General features: G+C 32.8%; 1 protein-coding gene across 1 annotated transcript; it reads right to left on the reverse strand.

The window, feature by feature from the left end:
• Positions 1 to 17731: 17731 nt before the first annotated feature.
• LOC147801884 (uncharacterized) lies at positions 17732 to 22451 on the reverse strand. The gene is made up of 3 exons (XM_087154527.1): positions 22304 to 22451; positions 18324 to 19761; positions 17732 to 18113 (listed from the first exon to the last, which is right to left on the reverse strand). The coding sequence occupies exons 1-3, from the start codon at positions 22449 to 22451 to the stop codon at positions 17732 to 17734; spliced, it is 1968 nt and encodes a 655-aa protein (XP_087010653.1).
• Between the last annotated feature and the right edge of the window lie 4358 nt (positions 22452 to 26809).

Raw genomic sequence — 26809 nt, forward strand, 5'->3', positions numbered from 1 at the left:
TTTAATTTAAATGTATATTACTTAATATGTGTATTTTTGTATTGCGGGAGGGATATGATAAAAAAAAAATTTCCCCAATATTTATTTATTTTGATAAATCTATTTTTAGTATACTAACAATAGAAATTTTTCTGAAAAAAAGTATTAGTCAGGTTTTTTATTTTTAAATAAATTCTAATAATTGAAAGCCTTTAATTTTCTACAAATTAAAGTTTTTGATAAAAAAAATGGAACACAAATGTTTAAATAAATTTTAGTACCTTTGCCGTCAACATGTCTAAATACATGTGCCGCCCTTCGTTAGTCAACCTGCTGTGCAAGTGGCCCTTCTCTCAAAAATGTTGTGCATCCCTATTATAAGGAGTCTTTAAATAGGAGCACAATGAAATTCTAACTTTTTTTTAAAAATCTTTTTAAATGGAAGGATTTTATGTCTTCATTATCATTCGATGTGATATTTGCTGACCTTTTCTGCCCTTTTTTTATGGACAATTTTTTTAAACATCTTTTCAAATTTGGCTAACTTTTTTTTTTCTGTTGAGGCCTATAAAGTAGAATTAATTAAGAACGAAAAGAATCTTATCAAAAAGTTAGCAAATGTATCATTTTGTTTCATTGCTGAAACATTAGACAAGTACAGTCTTTAGCTCACCCATACCAAATTAAAATAAAATGGGAGGGGGCCGGGATGGCCTAGTTTGTAGAGCACTGGGCCCATGTCCTAGAGGTAGTGAGGCCGAACACTCCGCGTGCAGTAAATGATGACTGATGCACGTTAAATCTGCCGGGCACATGAAGTCCTGTTACTATAACAAATCCATGACTCAGGGGGGTACTGATCCAGGAGTTCCATTGTCTTCTGGATTGGGTTCAAAATTACAAGGCTATGGAGTTGAGCAATAGCTGTCGTAAACCCGAAAATTGGGTCGGGCTTTTCAACGACGGTTGTAAAATAAAATAAAATCGAACGGGTACGAGTCGTAGTAGCTCGGGGGATAGAGCGTTTGCCTTCCAACGATTTGAGCCTGGTTCGAATCTCTGCCATGGCTGACCAATACAAATTCCGCACGCAGCTCGCATACAAATTCCGCACGCAACCGCAGTGCTGACGTAAAATACCATCAGTGGTTGACGGATCCAGGGTTAGAGTCCCCTTGCGATCAGACAAACAATGGGAGGTTTTCGTGCTTTTCCTCTCCATGTAACGCAAATGCTAGTTAGTCCCATCAAAAAGTTCTCCATGAAAGCGATATTCTCCCAATACTTGATCCAGAAGTTTCCTTGTCTTCTGGATTAGGTTAAAAATTACAAAGCTATGGAATTGAACATTGTCAGTCGGAAACTCGAAATTGGGTCGGTTGTTCAACGACGGTTCGAAAATGAAGCTGGAATCTGGAATGACAAAAATAGTATATAAACCTCCGAAATTTCAATTCCCCCAAAACAGCTTTACGATAAAAAAAAGAGGAAGCAAGCAAACAAACAAAAAAAAAAAAAAAAAAAAAAAAAAGTTTCAATGATACGTTTTAACAGCAAAAAAAAAAAAAAAATAGAAATTGAAAAACGCAAATCAAATGCAGAAGATAAAAAAAAAGAAGAAAAAATTAACTATGAAGAAACAGAGATAAAACTGAGCACAGTTTGCGGAACTTCTAACCTTAATATTTTATGTTTAATTACGAGACTCAATTTTCCAGCGTAAATTATTATATTTCATTTTGATAGAGAAGCTTGAAATTGGTTATGAGAGAAACCATTCTAAAGTCAAACCTATTATTATAGATTCTTTTTCCTCTTTTTTTACAATTATTTTTCCTTAAAAGATGTTATAATGACATATATAGTATATATATATTTTTAATAATATCATATAATTTTAATGTCATTTTACAAACTAAGAAAAAAAATTTTTTATAACAATTTAGAAACGAAATCGTAATTAAGGTACTTTTAAACGCAAAGAATAAATAAAAAATAAAAAAAAAATAGTGGAAAGAAAAAAGTGACTACCAATAAATCTGGTCAGTGGTCAGCCGATAAATTTGTCTGTCTCGCTTTTTGTCGGTGGATTCTGTCTTTTCTCCTATTATAGTAAATTAACGTTTTTCCTATCCAGGTTTTTTTGGGCTATATTACTTGGGATACTTTTCAAAAATCATTAAATGTGTTCGTTAAATTTTTAAAAATTTAATAGCCTACAGTAACTTTGAAACATAAAGAAATTTAGTGAAACAGAAAAAAATTATTTCTCTAATTTTTTGTTGGGATTTTTATTTTAAAAATTACTACAAAAATATTTTGAGAAGTAAATTATTATTCCGTAAAAAATAGAAATTTTTAAAAAAGGTGCTGATTTTTTTTATTTGTTTATCAATAAGTTTTATTATTTACATATTAACTAAAATTCAGGCGAATAATTTTGAATTTAGTGTCTTATCAAAATTTTTATTTTAAATTTTATGCCTTTCATTAGTATAATAAATCCTAATCTCCTTCCTCCCCACCAGAACCCTCCCCCCCCCTTTAGCGCTGCTAATGTGTACAGCATTTTTTAAAAAAATTGCGCAGTCTTCCAATACTTGCGGCGAATAGCGTAACTAGCAAAAAGTTTTTAAAAAAATATATTTTTTAGTAATTTTTAGAGAACGTATTTTGAGATATTTACAGCCAAATCAAGTTGTCGCAAGCTCGACCTAGTGTCAGAGGGTAAAATAGGGTATCAAATGAACTGTAATATTATTATGTTATTTTATTATGTATCATATTATTCAGTTTTTATTAAATAATTTTATTTGATTTGAGTTAGGTAAGTATTTGCTAAAATAGCTAAGTGTTTTTTAAACCTATGCTTCTTTTAAAATTTATTGAAAAATAATTTGCTTTTAAAATCAATTTTTACTGAATATTTTCTATAAAACAATTGGGATTAATCGGACCCGCTCTAAGGGTTTCAAATTTTTAGCCAGTAAATTCATCAAATATCAAAAGTATTTCCCAATTTTTGAAGGTCTTCGCCGAATACAAATCTTAATTACTTAAGATAAATTTTTTTTCTCATGGAAAATTATTTTACTGTAGTTTATTTCAGGCTTATATTTTTCGAACCCAACGTTCGCCACAACACAATTTTATTCGCCAAATTTACGATTTTCTCGCATTTGGCGAGATGGCGATTGCTTCACGTTGACTATATTTAATATGATATGATGTAACTAGATTTTCATACTTTACAAAGAACCAGAAACAAATAATTTTTTAATATTAATAAATATGACAGTCATTTCAATTACAAAATTGCACTTTTTTTAGATCACTTGTAAATAACAGAAATAAGCATTATTTAGCTAAGATCTATTTATCTTTAGTATCTTATTTATTTGCTATCTTTCATTTTTATTAAAAAATTTTGGAATTAACATATGGATAGAACAATATTGTGGCAAAAAATATTTTTAGTGCTGACGTTCGATATCTTCAGTTGCAGACGAATCATGGGTCCCCTTACCGTCGGGGTAATCGTACTTTTCCTCTCCATGTAACGCAAATGCGGTTAGTTTAATCAGAAAGGCCTCCACAAAGGCGAATTTTCTCCCAATACTTGATAAAGTAGTTCACTTGTCTTCTGGATTGAGTTCAAAACTACAAGGCTACGGAGCTTAGTATTAGTTAGTAGCTGTAAACCCTAAATTGGGTCGGCTGTTAACTGTGTAAAATAATAAACGAACTAGAGACTCAGGGAATAGAGAGTTCACCTTCCAATCAGATGAATCTGGTTCGAATCGCAGTGATTTCTGGTCGATACGAATTCCGCATCCTGCTTGCACCGACCACAGTTCTGAAGTTAAATAACCTCAGTGGTAGACAGATCACGGGCTAGATTCCCCTTGCCGTCAGACTAATCGTGGGAGGTTTTCGTGGTTTTCCTTTCCAGGTAACGCAAATGCGAGATCGGTCCATCAAAAAGTCCTTCACGAACTCAAATTTTTTGTCCCAATACTCGATCCAGGAGTTCCTTTGTCTTCTGGATTGGGTTCAAAATTACAAAATTACCCTTCTAAGCAGATCGACTGTTTTTTGCACTATACACATCGACAACAGTGCCCCCTCACCTCTCCCATATCCTATTTGCGCATTCCCGTCCTTCTGTGAGTTTTAAGGTTAAGTTGCCATTATTTAATTTATGAAAGTTTGTCATTTTATAGCTTTGAAAGAACTTCGTACTCGAGTTCATTACTTAGATGATTTCAAGTAAAAAAAAAAAAAATTTAAAAATCGTTGGAATTACTTAATTATGCGTTTTCACATCTACCAAATTTTGTTAAAATCGAAGGGCATGAAATGACACTATTTTGAATTGTTTATTGTAAATGGTCGTTAATAATCATTAAACTTTCCAAAGGTATAGTTATTTATCAGGGTGTGTTGCGTTTTGAAAAAGTGCTTCTTTTTGATTTACATTTTTTTAAAAGCTCTTAGCTTTTTTATTCAGGATTTGTAAAAAGTGCTCAATTTTTTATCTTTTTACAAAGGATTTTTTCCTTGCCGTGTTTTCCTTGCCGTTCGAAATTGCAAAAAATGCATGATTTTCGCAATGTTCACTGAAATATTTATCAGACACTAGTTGTTATTTATCATAGAAACTAAGTTTAAAATAAATTATTATTTATTATAGAAACTAGTTTAATAAATTATTGTTTATTATCGAAACTAGTTTAAAATAAATTATTTATTATCGAAACTAGTTTAAAATAAATTATTTATTATCGAAACTAGTTTAAAATAAATTATTTATTATAGAAACTAGTTTAAAATAAATTATTTATTATAGAAACTAGTTTAAAATAAATTATTTATTATAGAAACTAGTTTAAAATAAATTATTTATTATAGAAACTAGTTTAAAAGAAATTATTTATTATAGAAACTAGTTTAAAAGAAATTATTACTTATTATAGAAACTAGTTTAAAAGAAATTATTACTTATTATAGAAACTAGTTTAAAAGAAATTATTACTTATTATAGAAACTAGTTTAAAATGAATTATTATTCATTACTGAAACTAATTTAAAATAATTATTTATTATGGAAACTAGTTTAAAATAAATTATTATTTATTATAGAAACTAGTTAGTTAGCTAAGTATGTGAAATTTGAAATCTTTTTGAGAAATCTTATGTGAAATGTTTTTGAATTTTATTGATGTTATGTTCTTAAATTAAGAACTTTAAACGATGGAAAAAAATAATTTTTATTACAGCACAGATCCTAATTATGAATTTTTTTTCAGAAAGTGATTAAAAAAATTTTTGTGCTTAAAAAGTATTTAAAAGGTGCTTATTTTTTGCTGAAAAATCTGGCTACGCACCCTGATTAAGTTTGGGACGTAAATTATTATTTAATTCGTAGTTTTAAATAAACCAAATATAAACCCTATTTAAACCGAAAAGAAAATAGTTTGTCTTTTTAATTCTGTAAATTGATTCTTTGTTATATTTTGTGTTTTTGTAAAGAAAAGAATGATCTCATAGTAAAAACTTCTACCTGAGGACAATCTTTTTTACAAGAGATGCAATAATGATCATTTGAGTAAAACTCAATGGTGCGTAAATAGTGAAACTGTTTATGGCAAAATAACAAAGCGAATATTCACATTAAATACAAAGTTGAACTGACAATATATTTTGTTGGCAAACAAATATTTGAATAAGCGATGCATTTTATAGAGGACTCAATCCACTTTGAATACTAAATGAAAATAATTAGTCGAACCTCTATTTAACGAAGTTGCTAAATCCCGGTAAAAAAATTCGTTATATAGAAAATCCATTAAATAGAAAAATCACAATTGGAAATACTTAAACAACACAAAACATGTTTTAAAATCATAAACACTAGACATAATTAAAATAGCAATTGATACACCTTTATCGTGTAAATTATTATCAACTATCGAATTATTTCAAATGATTTGATGATCATATGAAGGTTTGGTGATTTCTTCATCATTTCCGTCGTCGTCATCTTCGTATTCCTCACAATTTATTGCTGCATTGTTTTTATTTTTTAAACTGTCTAAAATATCCGATTCAATTAATGTTTCTGTGGTTGCAACTTCAGAATCAATAAAGAAAATCATTAATCAGTACATCATCGTTAATTTCGTGGTTTTCTCTTAGCAGTGCCCGCATTTTGGAATGTCATCTTAGTCCTCCGCAGTTTCCAAATTTTCCACGCTGACTAAGAATCCATCTTTAGCAAAACTGTTATGAATAGTATGATCTGTAACATCATAGTTCCATGCTTTAAAAATTTTTGCTATGCTTTCTCTTAAGTTGATTTTTTGTATATATTCCTGTATGAAATGCGAATAAAAGGGGAAAGGGATCTTACTGCTTTCTCTGAAAGTTAAGTGGCTGTGAGAATCAGTTTAAGGTCATTTCCCCCATAAAATGCGTTAATAAGTTTGAAATGTTCTGAAATATTTTGGGAAATAGGGAAAGCGGATCTTAAAGAAAAGTTCGTTAAACAGAAAATTCACTTCGCTATTTGGAAGTTATTTTGCGAAGAAATTTCCAAAATGTTAGTTCCTAAAAAAAAAAAAAATCACAAAATAGAGAAATTCGCAAAATGGAAGTTCGTTAAATAGAAGTCCGGCTGTATATTAGCAATTTATTCGTTGATTTCGTTTAGCGAAGACGTCATTATTTTATTTATGACGCTCATGAATTATAGTTTTTTTCCCTATACTCTTATTTCAAGTTCTATGTACAATCTTAACCATGATGTTTATTTAGGTAATGTCTCCACATACTAATTTTCCACCTTCATTTCTAGGATCCAAGGACCACAAGTATATCATCTCAAGTTCCATCATACCACGTTTAATGGGGGGCCACAATGGCCTAAGACACCCAAGCCAAACCTTATGACGGACTGGCAAGACTGGCTTCACGCAGCAGAGGATTGAGCCGGAAATAGATAAGTACATTTTTAAACATTTTTATATTTTCAAAAATGATTATCATAGCTGCCGTCATTTATCGTCATTCGCGTAGAATGAGTTAGAGTATATCACTTGGTTTTTCTACGCTTTGTTACCTTTTCACGCCAACTACGATTGCAAAGGAGCCAAAGGTACTTTAAAGTTGAAAAAATATATGTAGAGATCTGCCGGATATATGGCTCTTTGAGTTGGTTTCTTTTTCTGTATTTTTTGTAAGTGTCTTGTGAACTTCTCCCCGGAAGTCACCAAAGCGTGGTGATAATTTTGGCAGGTGTATCAGCGATACGAAAAATCTCCCCATCACTTGCTACGAACTCGAGAGCAGCGTGATGCAGTAAAGCCTCTGTTCTAAAGCTCTTTGGAATACGAAACATTAAGGCGCATTTCGATTAAAATATTTTATTCAAACTTATCAACATAAACACAGTAATCGAAATACCATTCAAAGGATGCATGCACATGCGGTAATGTGATGGAGTGATTCGCCTCGGTTATCTAAGCTAGTCTCCTTCTCTATGACTGATCACAGAAATAATCCTTCAAACGCGATAGTGCTTCCTCAAGAACATTGCTATGCCCAGACGTGCCAACTCTCCCGCATTTTGCGGGAGTCTCCCGAATTTTGAGTTATTCTCCCGCCCTCCGGAATTGATTTGAAAAACTCCCGAATTTTACTGCGATCGACGGCCAAACTCAAAATTACCTAATTTTTCCGCGAGTGCGAAGGTAAGTTTTTCTTTCAGCTTGAATTCCATCCCCTCTTATCAAACTACCATCTGCCTGAAGCGTAGCTGAACATGCTTTATTTCCCCCCCTCTTCAACGTTACCTAAACACTCCTATTTCCACCCGCCCCCTTACACTGGGGGCGGGTGAAATCTTCCTCTTCTTTCGTGTGGAGTTGAATGCAATGACGTCACATGTCGTTATCGAGTGACGTCCGTTCAGGAGTGGGGAAACTCGTACTCTCGATAGTTGGAATTGATATTGTATCTTGCTGTTTTTATAGTTTTTAATGCGTATTTTTCCACGGTTGGCAACAAGCTCGTAAACTAGCAACGTGATATCAATTATTCGTTTAGTCTTCGTATATTTAAAAAAAAAAAAAAAATCAAGGATGTCTTAAGTCGAAACGGAAGTATGAATCAATTTCAACAAATCATGTACCAATGACTTTAGCAAGACTTAATTGCGGAGAGCTAAGTCTGCAACTCTTTTTTTCATGCATACAGTAGAGAACCATTTATCTGGTATCCAGATAATCCGGAAAAAAAATTTGCTCGGTTCTCCCGCCATTTTGAACTAAAACGATATGAAAAAAAAAAGCAGAAACTGGACTAATCCTTGAAGTTGAGTAGAGGAAAATGTGAGGAAGGGAAGAATTTTTTTCCCCGTTTACCCAGAGAAACGTCATTTCTTCCGCGACCTTGAAGATTTTAGATCTTTATTCTCTTTTAGGTCGTTAAACTCAAAGGAGTGGCATGATGATTTCGTTTGCTAGTTTGATTTACGAGGGGGTGGGGAAAATGCATTGCACATGCATATCAGTGAACAGAAGATGAAAGAGAAAAATATATTTATCTATTTGACATCGATTAATAAAAATAAAATGTTTTTCTTTTGAATAAATTCTGATTCTTTGGAAGTGCGGTATCATTCGCAAGTTTTTCTTGATGTGGAATCACACCTGCTTTAATTAAAAATCGCGTTTTTATAAAAAAAAAGGAGAATTGTTTATTAATTTAAGCATACAATTATTTTATGAAGCAGATTGCAGTTTCGTTTTTCTGATTCCACTACGTTTTTTTTTTATTTTTCATGATAAATTTTGCACTCAATAAAATTATTTGTATTACCAAATTTTTTCATTAGTTTTTTTTTTTTTTTTTAAAGTCCGTTGATCTTGCCTTGTTCTAGGTTTTAATATTTATGCTAGTGCCGTTTTTTAACTATCGTTTCGGTTCGATAATTTTCAAGTGTTGTTTTTATTTAGATTAATAGGTTTTCCTTTTATTTTCGCCCCCCCATGAAATATATTGCGTTATTTAATCATTGGTTTTGTTTATTAGTTGATTTAGGAATCTTAATTATTTTTTAAACTTGTTTTTCTTGTCTAAACTTGCAAATTTTTTTATTCTTTTAAATTTTATTTTTCTACAATTTTTTTCCTTTTTAGATTTAGGAGTGCTTTTCTTTTTTCTCCTACTTTAAAATGTGTTTACATTTTTTCCTTGCAATTTGGGTTTGATAAAACATCGATTAACGACACTTTTTTGTCGATCCAGGAAACCGGGAAATTAAGACATCCGGGATAGCGATGGTCCCGAGCATCCCGGATAATTGGTTCTTTATTGTACAGACATTAGTATTGAATTGGTTTTTTAAAATAAAATACTTATTCAATTTGTTTATTTTTTAAAAGTTTTTGTGTATTTTTATTACAGTGTATTTTTATTACAGTTTTTGAATAATGTTTTATTAAGGAAATGGTATTTATTTAAAGAGTATCTACCTAATATAGTTTTGTGTTGCTAAATCTGTGTTTAATTATTTTATTTCCATTTAATATTTTTAAACAATTATTGCTCTATTAGTGTGTAAAATTTCTTGCATTCTTATATTTAATAAATTTTTTACTTAAAATTCCTTAGAAGTGCCAAATGTTGCATACCATGCACCTTTTTTTACCCCTCCTGAAATCTCCTGAATTCTTGTTAGGGAAACTCCTGAATGTTAATTTTGCTAGGTTGGCACGTCTGTATGCCTCTTATAACCCAGAATACTAGAGATGGTAGTAAAATTTCGATGAGAGGTCCTGCAACCATCCTTTACCCCCCAGATATGGCTTTTATGTTTCAGGCCCCTTAAAATATTATCATGATGGTCTCATGTGGGAAGGTCAGACCTGGGAAAGAAAAGGACAGGTCACCGTGGAAACTGGCTCCGACAGAAACTTTGGAGTTCTTATATTGTCACCAATTTTCACTGAGGTTGATTTGATTTGAGTTTTTTGAGAAAGAGCCAGTTTTGGCTATATCGCGCCTCCAACTAGGTAGACATTTTACAACTAGATTCACAAATCTGTTTTGGTTTTGAAACTAGTTAGATGTATAAATACCAATGTCCTTAAGATATGAGAAAATGTTAGACTGAGTGATGGATGAAAATAATGACTGATGGAAGGTACCAAAATGACGTAGTCTCTGGTTTTTAAATTTTCTACACTCGATTAAAATATGCATAACAGTTAAATGTTCTTTACAATTGGTGCCTTCTGGTTCATTTGGAAAAAGCTGTTTATGAGTTTTTCGTGTGTAGCCAATACGCAAGCGGTTTAAGGTATCAGTATTCTGTCATTGGCGATTCTTTATAGTTGTGCTGGTTACCACCAGGGCTAAAGAGAATAGAAGGGCTAGTTCACTCCGCTCTTAGAGCTGAAACTACGATTTCCCTCCTCATGACGTCACTGTGTCCACAGATCTCGGAAGATCGCACGCAAAGATATTATGATAACTTTGCATCTTTCTCTTTGCAAAAATAAATTAGACTTTTTCTGTTTATTAGCTTTCAAACTTTACGTAATTAACACATTATTTCCGTTCATAAACATAGTTCAAAAAAACTTTCTTGGTTATTATATTAAAAAAAATACTATTTTAAACTTATAAAAATGTTTTACTAGTTGGCGAAAATGACACTATAAATACTTTATTTTAAAAAGTTCAGTTTTAACTTTAATTATTAAGAAAAATGAAAGCATATATCGACACTTTTTTATCTGCATATTCTTTTATAACGATAAGTTGAGTTAAATTTAGAATCCCTGATTTTAAAATATGCCGTTAATTTGTTCATACTTAATCATTAGGAAACATCAACCTTAAACGCTAATTACTGAAACAAAATAATAATTTAGGTTTATAATGACATTAGAAATTTTACAATTGTTTATAGATATTTAAATTTACGAAGATATAATTTATAGATATTTAAATTGAAGAGAATATAATTTTTAAAAAAAGTCATACATATTTAGAACTGCATTTAAAAATATGTTATGAAATTAGGAGAATTTCAACTATATACTATAATTTTATTTATACTTTTTATTTACATTTTAATTTTCTTTGACTTTATCCATTTTTTAATTCTTTTCACCTGCATTTCTTTTCGAAGTAACTAGGCTGTTTCTATTTAGATAATGAATTTATATAAAAGTTCTTAACGACAGAATAAACGTAATGCTGTTTTATATTAACTGTGTCATTTCGGAATCCATTCCTTACATAGTTGTTCATTTACTTTAGGGAACACGCGGAAAATTATATTTTTTCCTTTTGTTTTTCTATCAGAATTTTTGCAAGTTGCAATCGTGCAAACTGGCATTTCGATAATAGTTTTAAATTCTTGTAAATTTACTGCAAAAACTGAGGAAAGTCATTATAGAAAATAACAAATGTCTTAGAATATCTCGCAAAAGGAAATGATCCAATATTAGTTAAGAGCTAGTAAGGCTGAACGCTCCGTTCTTGAAGTAAAAGTGCGAGCTTTGCGCCAAAGTGACGTCAATGAGAAAATCGGAGGATTGGCGCGGCGAGAGTTACTTCAAAGGAGTGAACCAGCCCTTCTATTCTCTTTAGCCTTTGGTTACCACATGAACTGTTGTTAATTATTTTTGTTAAAATTTGTTGTTAAAACTGTAGTTTTTTTCTTCATCCATATCATCTTCTTCATCGCTCTGTCACATAAATTTGATATGAAAAAGTTATCCCCGAAATATCAAAGTGATTTGTTTTTGCATTTACGTTATGTACACTACCTCTCATTTTCAATACATCTCCGTTTATTTTTCGAATAGAATGCAAGATGCGTTACCTGCAATATCTTATTACGTTCCGTAGCTGTTCGTTAAGTCTGCCTCCACTTACTTTGTTGTACAGTGCACAAAGATATCACTCTGAATAACTTTTGGTAAAATGATCGAATTTTCACGAATTAAATGCCGATTATATTGGTTTAAACGACTGTCTAAACTACCTAATTTGTACTAACTATTAATTTATCGAATCATACACAAAAACGCATTTTCTCTGAATAAACATATGTAACAAAGAGAAATAGATCGGGTTTAAATCGAATTTCACATATTGAAATAGTGCTTATTGAAATATAGAATTATTTGGTGTTATTTGTAAATGTTAGAAAAAACAATTAAAGTACACTGGTCGACAAAATTAAGAGATGGAAGAAATTTTCCCAAATAACTAAAAAAATACTGAATATAAATAAATTAAATTTGGTATGGATATAGCTTATTCCATGATAATAAAGTATGCAAAACAAAAATGAAAGTTCCATTCACTGGCAAGACCTATTGCCTACAAATCCAATGTAGTCTGAACTTAAGGATAAAAGATGACAGTAAAAGTGAGGCTTGTACAGTGTGTGTTGCATCTAGTATGGTGTATGGTCACCTCTGACAGACAGACAGCATGAACAACGAGTATGCATGCTGTTAATAAGGGAGTTAAGGAGGACTTGTAGAAGACCCTCCCATTCTTCCACCAGAGCAATTTTTAACTCCAGAATGGTTCTGGGGGGAGGTTGGCGCATCGCAATAGCTCTCCCAAGAGCATCCCAAGCATGTTCAATAGGATTCAGGTCAGGGAATTTGGCTGACCAATCCATTTGGTGAATATCCTCGCTTTCCAGATACTCATCAACCATGAGAGCCCTATGTGGTCGCGCATTGCGTCCATAAAAACGAACTCAGGGCCAACAGCGCCCCTGAAAAGACGCACATAGGGATCTAGGACCTCTTGCTTGTACATCTGGGCATTCACGGAACCATTGTCAAACACATGGAGCGGTGTGCGGGTATCTTGCATGATCCCTGCCCAAACCACGAGTCCTCCACCAGCATAATGGTCCCTTTCGATAATGTTGCTGGGATGGTATCAGGTTCCAGGTTCCCTCCATATCAATAACCGTCCAGAAATAGTGTCATAAAAATGTGCGTCATAGAAGAATATAGCGTCATAGAAATGTGCGATAATGCTTTCCATCTCTTAATTTTGTCCACCAGTGTAGATAGTAATTACAAGCAGGGGTCTGTCCAGACATTTTGTGAAAGGTCCGTTTTTTGTAAAATTGTGAAAAAAATACTCGTAATTTGTGAATATAAAATAAACATTAAGTCACATTCTTTCAACCAGGGTCCGCTTTCGTGAATTTGTGCAAATAGGGTCCGTTATTGCAAAAAAACTTTTTCAAGGAGTTTTTAAATTGTAAAGACATACAAGATTATGCTCAAAACTGTAATATTATAATTATAAAAAATAAAATTTAAAAAAATAAACAGCAATTGCAGCTACTAAATTAGCGATGCAACATATAAATATTTGGTATTTAGCCTATACTGCTGAACGCAGAATATTCATTTCGGACGAATAAAGGAAGAAGCGTCTACCGAAGACAAAATTTAGTTTGTTTACATCTGTCTTTCCCCCCCCCCTTCCTGGGAAGGGTATATTCGATTAACAAAACAATAATGAAGATAAACAAATTTGTAAAGGGTCCGATTAAAAGATAAATTATTTTGTGAAGGTTCCGTTTTCATGAAAAGATATATTGTGAAGGGTCCTTTAACGAACCCAAATTTCATCTAATCAGACCCCTGACAAGTATTAGTTTGATTAGGAACGTGATTAAAATAAAAGTAAGCCAAATTTATTGGTGAGTGCTATTGCTGATTATTTGGCATAACCGATCTAATCCGTCGCAATGAGCCCATTCATCGACTGAGTTAAGGTAGGTAGGTACTTTATGTCGCACCGGAGCTACACAATGGGCTATTGGAGACGGTCTAGAAAACATCCCTGAGCATGATCCGAAGACATACCATAGCGATTTTGATCCTCTCAGAGGATATGGCTCCCCTGCTTTTGTAGCCGCTTGAAGTTTAGCAATAATGGTAGAACAGTTTAACGAGGACCAATACTACGCACCCTCGGTCCCTACACAGGCTGATCATAGTTGTCACCCACCAGCTTACTGACCGCAGCCAGTGATGCTTGACTTCGGTGTTCTGCTGGGAACCATGCCACTGTGTTAAGGATAAAGAAATTAATAATGACTCTTCAAAGTTATAAATATAATACATAATATTTTCAACTTTAAGTAATATTTGTAAGAAATTTAGCAAAATGAAAACAATCCGAATCACGATACAAAATCCGAATCAACAAAAAATATTATTTAAAACTTATTCTAACAATGTAAGTAGGAAATAAAAATTATAACGTAGAATATACAGTATGGATAAACGTATTTTATAATTGGGCTCAAAAATTTTTAGATTTGCTTAAGAACTTTCTTAAATATGACTAAATGCACTTGAAGAGAGTAAGTAAATTAAAGGACCTGAAGTTCAAACCGCTTTCCTGACGACTATCTGGATGATATTTGCCAGATAAACCCCCAACTATGGGTACCCCCCCCCATATTTTGAGAGTCAGAAATCTAAATCGATCGAGAAAAAAGCGTTTTTTCAGAGGAGCTATGTTTTTGTGTCTGATTTTGTAATTTATTTGCTAGCCCTAATTTAAAATCACCCCTTTAAGCGATTATGGTTGGAAATTAGTTCTTGAAAATTCAATCAATAGAACAAAAATTATTCCTAGTGATATCTTTTTTTATTTCGCGCATTGAACATGGGTCGTGAAAAGAGGCAAGTCATTTTTGAACGTTTCCTCAAATTGAAAATTGTAGAGAAGTATGTTTATTTGAAAGCTATATCATATACAGGAGTGTTGTAGCAAGTTGTTCGGCGTAATGTTTGGCGAAAGCTCGTATAGTTTGTCTGCGGTAAGAACACCTCCGCCCCTCCACAAAGTCTGTTGCTATGGAAACAAGAATAGCGCATCTCAGGGGGGGGGGGTCTTCACTCTAGGGATAACACAAAAAGATTCTCATTTTCTTGTGCCAGTCATTTTTGTTTGTTTTCAACAATCACAACAAAGAGTCATATTGATCTTATAATATTGAACAAACATCCCTTTACGTTTTAGGCTTTGGAGATATCGAAAAAAGTTAAAATGTTAATTTACTAATTCTGTTTAACAGGGATGAGATTCTTCCGCGGATTCGCGGATTTCCGCTGAAATTTTTTTTTGCCCAAGTTAAAATGTTTTATGAGGAATTTAATTTTCCGCAGAGGGAAATTGTTGAAGTCCCTTTTCCTCCCTCTGAAGTTTCTCTAAAAATCATTTCCTTGGGATAAAACTGGTTGACCTTTATACAGGGATGAGATTTTTTTTGTCTCTCGAATTTCAGCTTTTTTATCAAAAACTCAGATTCTCTAAAAGTTTCGTTTTTTTAAATAAATATCCCGTTTTTTTTAAATTTAGTCATTGAAGTAAAATAATTATCAAAGTAATTATCAAATAATTATTACGATTTTCAAAGATAAACAGAAAATTCAATCTACGCCCTAGCTGCTAACCCTTCCGCATTTTTACTTATTTTAGCTATTTTCTCCGATTTCACGCACAGAAAATAAGATTTTCCGTATTTTTTATCCGTCGGCTGGATAGCTCGTATTTTCGTAATTCAGATCTCGATTTTTATTCACGCGATTTTAATATCGATTTTCGTATTTACCTGATTTAAAAGTTGCACATTGCGATTCTTATTTACGCTATTTAAATATCGTATATTATGATTCTTATTTACGACATTTAAAAATCCAATATCGTGTTTTGTATTTATGCATTTTTAAAATCTCGATTTTATTATCAAATCTCGATTTTCGTATTTACCTGATTTAAAAGTTGAACTTTGCGATTCTTATTCAGGCGATTTAAATATTGTACAGTGCGATTCTTACTTACGAGATTTAAAAAATCAATATCGCGATTTGTATTTACGAGCTTTTAAAGCCCTATGTAGCAATTCGTATTCACGTGAGCTTAAAATCCAATATTGATGATTCGTTCTTGTGGTTGTAATATCGGGCGATTTAAAAATTATGCATCGTGATCAAAAAATTACAAAATCATGATTTGTATTTTCGCATTTTTTAAATTCGATGTAGAGTTTCATATTTACATGATTTAAAAGTCTCATATCGGGATTTATATTCACATGGTTTACAAGTTTAAAAATCGCACTTTTTTGTCAAATTTTTGTTTATATATATATATATATTTTTCTTCTTTTTTTTCTTTCTTTCTTTTTGTTTTTTGGATTTCCTCTTTTTTACTTTCTGACTACTCTCATCCCTGTAATATGTAACTGATACATTATTTGTTCTTTCCTTTCTCACCTTTTTTTAATCTTTATTTTTAATGTTTTTTTTTCTTCCTTTTTACTAATAACCACCTTGTTGCCTGCAATGCTGTTGTCTGGGGAAGACACTAGAATGTGCAATGGGCGTTGTAGGATGATGATGTCCCACCTCGTTGGAGGTAGGGAGGCCCAGTAACACTTTCAAAGTATCAGGCAGTACAAAACTCTTTTGTTATTATTTAAGCTCTAACGTTTCCTCATATTTTTTAAATATTTTTTCTAATATGTAACTGATACGTTTGTAATATTTATATATCAAGCCTGTTGGTTGCGTTATTCAATAGTGATAGCCTGTCCGTTGAAAAAGTTATAATTTTCCAAATTTTCCTTTTTTATATAGATATTTATTAAACAGAACAATAGGAACACTAAACATAAACACCAATAAACATAAAATTTTTCTGATTGTCCATTATACATTCAAATCGGATTTCTCCGATTCCACGAGATGTTTATCTCGCCTGTTCAAGATTCATTCTGATTGAATTCTCCCTCGGTTAGGGAAGACGCCTAGTAGAAATCCCTTTTGTGGGGATTTAACCTTATTCGTGGCTTGAGTTGCCACATCCTCCCGCCCCGAAAGAGAGTTCAAAAACAATTTACAAAAAGAATTTAAAATTATACTAATACTAATTCTACATTAAACTACCAAATTAACAATTCACGACATAAATAATGAATCATACAAAAATTTATGAAAACAATATCAGCAAAAAAAACCATAAATTCGAATTAGAATAAAAACAGTCACTTATTCATAATCAACTTGTAATTTGTTACTCACTCATTTGATGCAATTTCTAAATTATACAATAACTGTACTGGGCGTCTTATGACCCCTGAAGACGTTTTTACAGAGACTGATCTTACCTTGCCATCTCGACCCTTGTGGCATTCAAGAATTCTTTCTAACTTCCAAAGTTGTCTTGGTATTTTCTCGTCACCTATTAAAACTATATCATTTACATTAAATTCAATGTTTACATGTTTGTTGAAATTTGCACCTTTTAACAGAAGAAGATATTCCCTTTTCCATCTTTTCCAAAAATTATTTAGAATCTTTTCCCTACACAAAAATCTTTTTATCAAATCCCTTTTACCTTTAAATAATTCAAAATTTGCATTACCTGACCAATTAGGTAAAGCTGTTAATCTTCTTCCAGTTAAAAAGTTAGCAGGAGTGAGAGGGAATGGTTCATTAGGTTCATTATAAACATACGTTAATGGACGCGAATTAATTATAGCTTCAATTTCTGCCAGAATAGTTTGCAATTCTTCAAATGAAACAAATGATTTCCCTAAAATTTTCTTTAATGCGATTTTTGTTATTCGAACCATTCTCTCCCAGTATCCTCCCCACCATGCAGCACGTTCAACGATCTACTGCCACTCTGTACCCTTTTTGCTAAAATAGTTCTGAACTTCGAGTTCATTACTGTTCATGTATAGTCTCTTGAGTTCAATGTCAGCACTTTTAAAAGTTAAAGCATTATCAGAATTTACAATCCGGCAAATGCCTCTTCTGGAGATAAATCGTCTGAATGACAAAAGAAAATGTTCTGTACTTAAACTCGACACAACTTCTAGGTGTACTGCTCGCGTTACAGCACATGTAAATAATGCGATGTAATTTTTATCATGGTCCTTTGAGTACACAGGACCAGCAAAGTCGATGTCTACAACTTCAAATGGGTTGGCTTCACAAGTTCTATTTGCAGGTAATGGAGCAACTACCTGAATTCCATGTTTAACTTTATATCGTCTACACTTAAAGCACTTATTCAAACAAGTTTTTACAGCTTGCCTGCCTCGGATTATCCAAAATCGTTCTCTCAATTGTGTAAGTGTATCCGAAACACCAGAGTGACACAAGTTTTTATGTTCTTTAAATATTAAGAGTTCCGTAAATTTTGTCTTATTTGGGATGATAATTGGGTGCTTTGATTGAACATCGAAATCTGAATTTTGTAACCTTCTTTTTAAGGCTATAAAATCATCAGCTGACAAAATTGGATTTAAATCGTATAATTTCGAATTTGGATGTATGGGACTATTGTTTTTCAAATCCAGGTATTCCTTTTCAAATTCAATTCGTTGCACAACTTTAATCCAGTAAGTTTCCGCGTTGGTTAGTTCACTCGCTGTGATTACTCCTATTCTCTTTTCGTGCGCTGCCTTACAGTTATGAATGAAACGAAATATGTATCCTGTAATTCTGAAAACTTTGTTTAGGTCACTATAATTATCAAGATTCAGTAACTGCTGAATAGATACAGTTTTTAAATGTAAAGTTACAACTTTTCGTCTCTCTCCTACAACGTTATGCAAGTCAGGACAAGAGGCGCTTTCATCGTATGGGATCTTCCTTTCTTTTAGCCATGGAGGTCCCGATAACCAAACAGTATCGTTTAAAAGAGCTTGTGCATTCATTCCTCGTGTAAGTTTATCTGCAGGGTTATCTTTTCCGCTACAATGATGCCAATGATCCGGATTGGTTTTTTCCTTTATTTCTATCACTCTGTTTCTAACAAACTGCTTCCAATCATCGGATTGACCCTTGATCCAGTGTAGGCAAATTGTAGAATCTGTCCAGTAAAATATTCTTTTCTCATTTAACTTAGAGAAAGTGTCTTTAAGATAACTTCCAGTTCTTGCGGAAATTAATGCTCCCATCAGCTCTAACCTCGGTAAAATAAGCTTCTTTAAAGGGGCTAGGCGAGATTTAGACATTATAAAGCTCGTAATATTCTTCATCCGGAAATAAGCTACAGCTCCATAACATTTAGGGCTTGCATCGGAAAAAATATGAATCTCTAATGACTCCCAATCCAGTTCTTCGAAATATTGCCTAGGTATTTCCAAGTTTCGAATTATCTTTAATTCGTTATTCCAATCAATAAATGTGTCCTTTATTTCAGTGGGAATACACTCATCCCATAAAATGCCCTTTTCCCAAATCTGTTGTAACAAAAGCTTTATTCTAATACTGAAGGGGTTCATTAGTTCAATGGGATCAAAAAGCATACCGCATGCTGCCAAGATAATTCGTTTAGTTATCGCCTTGCACAATCTCAGCTTTTCAAACTGTCGAATGTCGAATCTAATGTTGTCCTCAACATTGTTCCAGATTAGTCCCAAAATCTTTAAAGGTACGCCTAGTTCTTGAGATGTTTCTCGGCAATCTATAAAAGCTTGTTTCCATGCTTCGCCAAGAATCGGAGAATTTGTTGTCCATCTACGTAGATTCATGCTAGCTTGTCCAAGAATAAATATCATCTCCTTACTCAAACGAAGGGCATCCTGCACGTCAGAAGTTCCGTCGATCATATCCTCTACATGGAGTTCATGGAGCATTTCACACGCTTTACCATAGTCTTTGCGATATTTCTCTATGTGTAATCTTATTGTTGCTGACAACAAAAATGAACTACACTTAACTCAAAATGTAGCCCTTTTGTATCGAAGAGTTTGGATATTATGATTGTTGAGATCGAGATTAGGACCCCTTTCTTTTATCCACAAAAATTTTAAAAAATCTCTATCTTGTTCTGCGATCCCTACTTCCAAATATGCACGCTGAATGTCAGCGCAAATTGCAATTTTGTGCAATCTGAACCTCAAAATAATTTTTAGTTAATCCGGGTTTAAGTTTGGACCGCAATCTAAACAATCGTTTAATGACAATTCCCCTTTACCCTTTGAAGATCCATCGAAGACTACCCTAACCTTTGTACTGTCCTTTTGTTCGCGTACTACGGCGTGATGTGGGAGAAAATAACCTGTATTTATATTTTTATCTAAATCCATTTCTACCCTTTCAACAATTCCTTCCCGTACGTGCTCATTTATGATCTCATCGTATTTTAAATATAATCCCTTATTTCTCTCGAATGTTTTGTTTAAACTAAATAAACGACGTTTTGCAATTTCATAATTACTATTCAATTCTCTATTATCCGCCCTCCATAATAATCGAGTTTCGTATCTTTTATTTGAATATGTCGTATTTTGTTCAAACGATTCCAAAATTTCTTTATCTGACGGAGATAGTTCTTTATCTGCATTTATCCCGATTGCTTCCAATGACCACAAATTCTTAATCCTATCACAAACTAATTCTTCATTTTCAACAAATAAATGATTGACTGGCACCTCCGGTGAATTGGATTCCTTATCCTGTCCTTGTAGTAGAGCTCCAAAAATACTATCCACTGCGATCAATCTTTTACTAATTCTGACGCTCCTTTCACCTAAAATTTGTGATATGTAATTCGAACCAATTAAAACATGCATTTTGTTGGAGGTACTAACATCAGCTAATTCAATCCCCATTTCTATAGCAATATTTCTAACCCATTGTGACGGAATGTTAATTTGTGCCGAAGTAATCGAGTCTATTACCACCGCTTGTATTTTTATCTTTTGATTTGAATTTTTTATACTTTGTGATGTTAATTCGACCACATCATATGTGCGCTTTTCTGCGATTTCATTTCCGAATGTATAAATAATTAATGATTCTTTATTAATCACTTCTAAATTTAATGACTCAGCTATTTCTCTTAAAACGAAATATTTATTCGCCCCTCCACAATTGAATATTAACTCCTTGTTTTGTTTTGCTTTCCGCCGAAAAAGTTTGCAATAAGATCGAATTAGAAGCGCTCCTCTTTATTTTATTTTCTTTAGAAGAAAGAGAAATCATAGATGATATAGCATTTTGAGTTTCTGGGATTCCCCCTTTCCCCCCTTGCACGGCGTCAACCGCTGGCGCCGAAACATTTTTTCTTTCATTATGTTCGTTCCCATTACAAATTAAAGAGTTATGAGACGAAGAATTACACTGTTAGCATTTTTGGTAATTCCTATCACAAAATTTACTTAAATGATTTTGAAAACATATAAAACATAAGCCCTTAGACATTAAAGCTTTCTTCTTCTCAAACACATTTAACAAGCAATCGTGACTCATATGATTTTTAGAACAGAAAATGCATTTTAAATTATTCACATGTCTATCAGAATAGGAAGTATTAAAGTTTCGCTTTGAATTGTAATTTGTTTTCGCGTAAGAGTCAAATTTATGAGGGTGTGAATATCGTTCGATGTGTGTAGCTAAAACTGCGGCGCTAGATTTATTGCCCCAATAATCATTCCTTTTAGTGTTCGAATAATGAGGCCTATTAGGGTAACTTTGATCTGTTTTATTTTTAAATGAATAATCTCTAACAGTTGCATTTTTAGGATTCGCTAATAATAATGCTGCTTCTCTGCAATTTACCTCATCTTTAATAAATAGAAGCAACAAAGAAATATCGAATAATTCACCTGTTTTACGTTGCCGATTAAAATTTAAATTCAATTCCTCGGGTAATTTTTGTAGAATTACTGGGAAGTTCCTGCAGCTACTCCTAATGATTGTAAAGATCTAATTTGGATTTCTATTGCGTCATACATTTTTCTTAATCCAACAATATTATTACAAGATTTAACAGGATCTATTAACAGTTTATGCATATGTGTTGACATTATAATATCAGTTCGCCCAAATCTATCTTTCCAGCAATTGTATTGACGCGTCATAATTTTGATCCGTAAGTGAAAATCCCGATACTGCACTTAATGCAACTCCTCCTAGATAGGATTTTAGATATGTAAACTTTTCTATTTTCGATAATGAAGCATTATTGTGTATTGCAACTTCAAAAGAATTCCAAAAATCTAAAAAATAACTACAATCACCGTAAAAAGTTTGAATATTTAGTTTCGGGAGTTTGACAATATTTTTAGTTTCGTTTTGAATGTTAGAAGTATTTTGCACGTGATGTGGTACAAACTGAACGGAGTTATTTACATTTGACGCGACATTTGTCTCGCTTATCTGAATTACACCTTGTGGTTTAACAATTAAATTTTCTAAATTCCATTCTATTTTCGATTTTGCTTCAATACCCTTATCTTTATATTCTTCACTTAAATCTATTTCAGCTGCCATATCCTCTATTTCAATTTTTAACTGCACTTCATCATCAGCTTTAATTAAATCATTTAATTTTTCTGTGAGCTGAGATTTTAAGCTCAAAAGCTCATTCACTTTCATTTCTTTCGTGTATTCATTCGAAATTTCAATTCCTATCGTATTTTCTATCTTAGTTAAATGCTTACTAAATGAAATTCTTAACCTTTTTCGTTTTTCATTAATTCGTTCTAAATCCATTTTATATGTCAATAAATTGGAACAAAAAAAAATGGACCTACCTCAAATCTCAGCGTTTCACTATCTGAAGATATTTTTATCGGCAATATTTATTCCGTTCCAATGAATGTTCGTAATTCAGATTCCTCGTAATAGTTTCATAGATTCGTAATTTATAAATTACCACAATTTCCCAATTCCATACTAGATAACGTCCGTTGGTCACCATGTAATATTTATATATCAAGCCTGTTGGTTGCGTTATTCAACAGTGATAGCCTGTCCGTTGAAAAAGTTATAATTTTCCAAATTTTCCTTTTTTATATAGATATTTATTAAACAGAACAATAGGAACACTAAACATAAACACAAATAAACATAAAATTTTTCTGATTGTCCATTATACATTCAAATCGGATTTCTCCGATTCCACGAGATGTTTATCTCGCCAGTTCAAGATTCATTCTGATTGAATTCTCCCTCGGTTAGGGAAGACGCCTAGTAGAAATCCCTTTTGTGGGGATTTAACCTTATTGTGGGGATTTAACCTTATTAACCTTGAGTTGCCACAACGTTATTTGTTCTTTCCTTTCTCACCTTTTTTTAATCTTTATTTTTAATGTTTTTTTTTCTTCCATTTTACTAATAACCACCTTGTTGCCTGCAATGCTGTTGTCTGGGGAAGACGTTGGCGTTGTAGAATGATGGGCGTTGTAGAATGATGATGTCCCACCTCGATGGAGGTAGGGAGGCCCAGTAACACTTTTAAAGTATCAGGCAGTACAAAACTCTCTTCTGTTATTATTTAAGCTCTAACGTTTCCTCATATTTTTTAAATATTTTTTTTCTAATATGTAACTCATACGTTATTTGTTCTTTCCTTTCTCACCTTTTATTAATTTTTATTTTTAATGTTTTTTTCTCTTTCTTTCTCTTTCTTTTTACTAATAACCACTGTGTTGCCTGCAATGCTGTTGTCTAAATAGAAAGTTCACTGGGCGTTGTAGGAAGATGGTGTCCCACCTCTTTGCAGGTAGGGAGGCCCAGTGACACTTTCAAAGTACCAGGCAGTACAAAACTCTCTTCTGTTATTATTTAAGCTCTAACGTTTCCTCATATTTTTTAAATATTTTTTTTTCTAATATGTAATTGATACGTTATTTGTTCTTTCCTTTCTCACTGTTTTTTAATGTTTTTTTTTCTTTCTTTTTACTAATAACCACTGTGTTGCCTGCAATGCTGTTGTCTAAATAGAAAGTTCACTGGGAGTTGTAGGAAGATGGTGTCCCACCTCTTTGCAGGTAGGGAGGCCCAGTGACACTTTCAAAGTACCAGGCAGTACAAAACTCTCTTCTGTTATTACTTAAGCTCTAACGTTTCCTCATATTTTTTAAATATTTTTTTTCTAATATGTAACTGATACGTTATTTGTTCTTTCCTTTCTCACCTTATATTAATTTTTATTTTTAATGTTTTTTTTTTTATCTTTTTACTAATAACCACTGTGTTGCCTGCAATGCTGTTGTCTTAATAGAAAGTTCACTGGGCGTTGTAGGAAGATGGTGTCCCACCTCTTTGCAGGTAGGGAGGCCCAGTGACACTTTCAAAGTACCAGGCAGTACAAAACTCTCTTCTGTTATTATTTAAGCTCTAACGTTCCCTCATATTTTTTAAATATTTTTTGTTCTAATATGTAAGTGATACGTTATTTGTTCTTTCCTTTCTCACCTTTTATTAATTTTTATTTTTAATGTTTTTTTTTCTATCTTTTTACTAATAACCACTGTGTTGCCTGCAATGCTGTTGTCTTAATAGAAAGTTCACTGGGCGTTGTAGGAAGATGGTGTCCCACCTCTTTGCAGGTAGGGAGGCCCAGTGACACTTTCAAAGTACCAGGCAGTACAAAACTCTCTTCTGTTATTACTTAAGCTCTAACGTTTCCTCATATTTTTAAATATTTTTTTTCTAATATGTAACTGATACGTTATTTGTGCTTTCCTTTCTCACCTTATATTAATTTTTATTTTTAATGTTTTTTTTTCTATCTTTTTACTAATAACCACTGTGTTGCCTGCAATGCTGTTGTCTTAATAGAAAGTTCACTGGGCGTTCTAGGAAGATGGTGTCCCACCTCTTTGCAGGTAGGGAGGCCCAGTGACACTTTCAAAGTACCAGGCAGTACAAAACTCTCTTCTGTTATTATTTAAGCTCTAACGTTCCCTCATATTTTTTAAATATTTTTTTTTCTAATATGTAACAGATACGTTCATTGTTCTTTCCTTTCTCACCGTTTTTTAATGTTTTTTTCTCTTTCTTTTTACTAATAGCCACTGTGTTGCCTGCAATGCTGTTGTCTAAATAGAAAGTTCACTGGGCGTTGTAGGAAGATGGTGTCCCACCTCTTTGCAGGTAGGGAGGCCCAGTGACACTTTCAAAGTACCAGGCAGTACAAAACTCTCTTCTGTTATTATTTAAGCTCTAAGGTTCCCTCATATTTTTTAAATATTATTTTTTCTAATATGTAACTGATACGTTATTTGTTCTTTCCTTTCTCACCTTTTATTAATTTTTATTTTTAATGTTTTTTTTCTTTCTAATTACTAATAGCCACTGTGTTGCCTGCAATGCTGCTGTCTAAATAGAAAGTTCACTGGGCGTTGTAGGAAGATGGTGTCCCACCTCTTTGCAGGTAGGGAGGCCCAGTGACACTTTCAAAGTACCAGGCAATACAAAACTCTCTTCTGTTATTATTTAAGCTCTAACGTTCCCCTTATATTTTTTAAATATTTTTTTTCTAATATGTAACTGATACGTTATTTGTTATTTCCTTTCTCACCGTTTTTTTTAATTTTTTTTTCTTTCTTTTTACTAATAACCACTGTGTTGCCTGCAATGCTGTCAAAAGTGGTTTTAACATTTTATTTTGTTGAATTCCCAGCCATGTTAGTATTTCAGGTAATGACATGGCTGACTCTGCTGCCCGATCTGCTGCAACTCCATTAACACTATCAGTCCCAATTTCTGACATGAAGACTTACATACGACAGTTTACTATGACCTTGTGGCAACAACACTGGGATTTACAAATTGAAAATAAACTGCACACAATTAAATCCACGCTAGAACCTTGGCCTGTGTTGCAATTGCGCGGAGCAGATATCAAGCTCACCCGTCTACGTATAGGACATACTCGGCTGACTCATCTTCACTTGCTGTTCGGAGAACCGCCTCCTCGATGCGATACTTGTAACGTTTCACTTTCAATTCATCATATTTTGATCGCTTGCCCATGTTTTAACCAACAACGCCTTACCTTCTTTGGAAGCACGATTTTATATATAAAAGACTTGTTAGATAAAAATCACCATCCTAACATCTTTGCATTTTTACGCGCTATTGGAATTTTAAGTTGTATATAATTGTTTTATACTATTTAGAGTTTTAGTAAATTTACCGATTTATTGATTTGCATTTGATTAGTAAATTTACCGTTTTATTGACATGCAGTTTTATTGAATTTAATGTATGTAACTTTACAACATTGTTTTAGAATTTTCACTATATCTGATTTTATAACGTGTGCTTTACTTAACCTCTTAATCTGTTTTAAAACCGTGTGTTTGGCGCAGTATGTCCGTTTTTGGACCTTGTGCCACTAAACCCCACATTCAATCAATCAATCAAGCCTACAATGCTGTTGTCTAAATAGAAAGTTCACTGGGCGTTGTAGGAAGATGGTGTCCCACCTCTTTGCAGGTAGGGAGGCCCAGTGACACTTTCAAAGTACCAGGCAGTACAAAACTCTCTTCTGTTATTACTTAAGCTCTAACGTTTCCTCATATCTTTTAAATATTTTTTTTCTAACATGTAACTGAAACGTTATTTGTGCTTTCCTTTCTCACCGTTTTTTAATGTTTTTTTTTCTTTCTTTTTACTAATAACCACTGTGTTGCCTGCAATGCTGTTGTCTAAATAGAAAGTTCACTGGGCGTTGTAGGAAAATGGTGTCCCACCTCTTTGCAGGTAGGGAGGCCCAGTGACACTTTCAAAGTACAAGGCAGTACAAAACTCTCTTCTGTTATTATTTAAGCTCTAAGGTTCCCTCATATTTTTTAAATATTATTTTTTCTAATATGTAACTGATACGTTATTTGTTCTTTCCTTTCTCACCTTTTATTAATTTTTATTTTTAATGTTTTTTTTCTTTCTAATTACTAATAACCACTGTGTTGCCTGCAATGCTGTTGTCTAAATAGAAAGTT

Source organism: Parasteatoda tepidariorum, chromosome 11, assembly GCF_982258835.1.
Source record: "Parasteatoda tepidariorum strain Cologne lab strain chromosome 11, Ptep-v5.0, whole genome shotgun sequence".
NCBI lineage: Eukaryota > Metazoa > Arthropoda > Arachnida > Araneae > Theridiidae > Parasteatoda > Parasteatoda tepidariorum.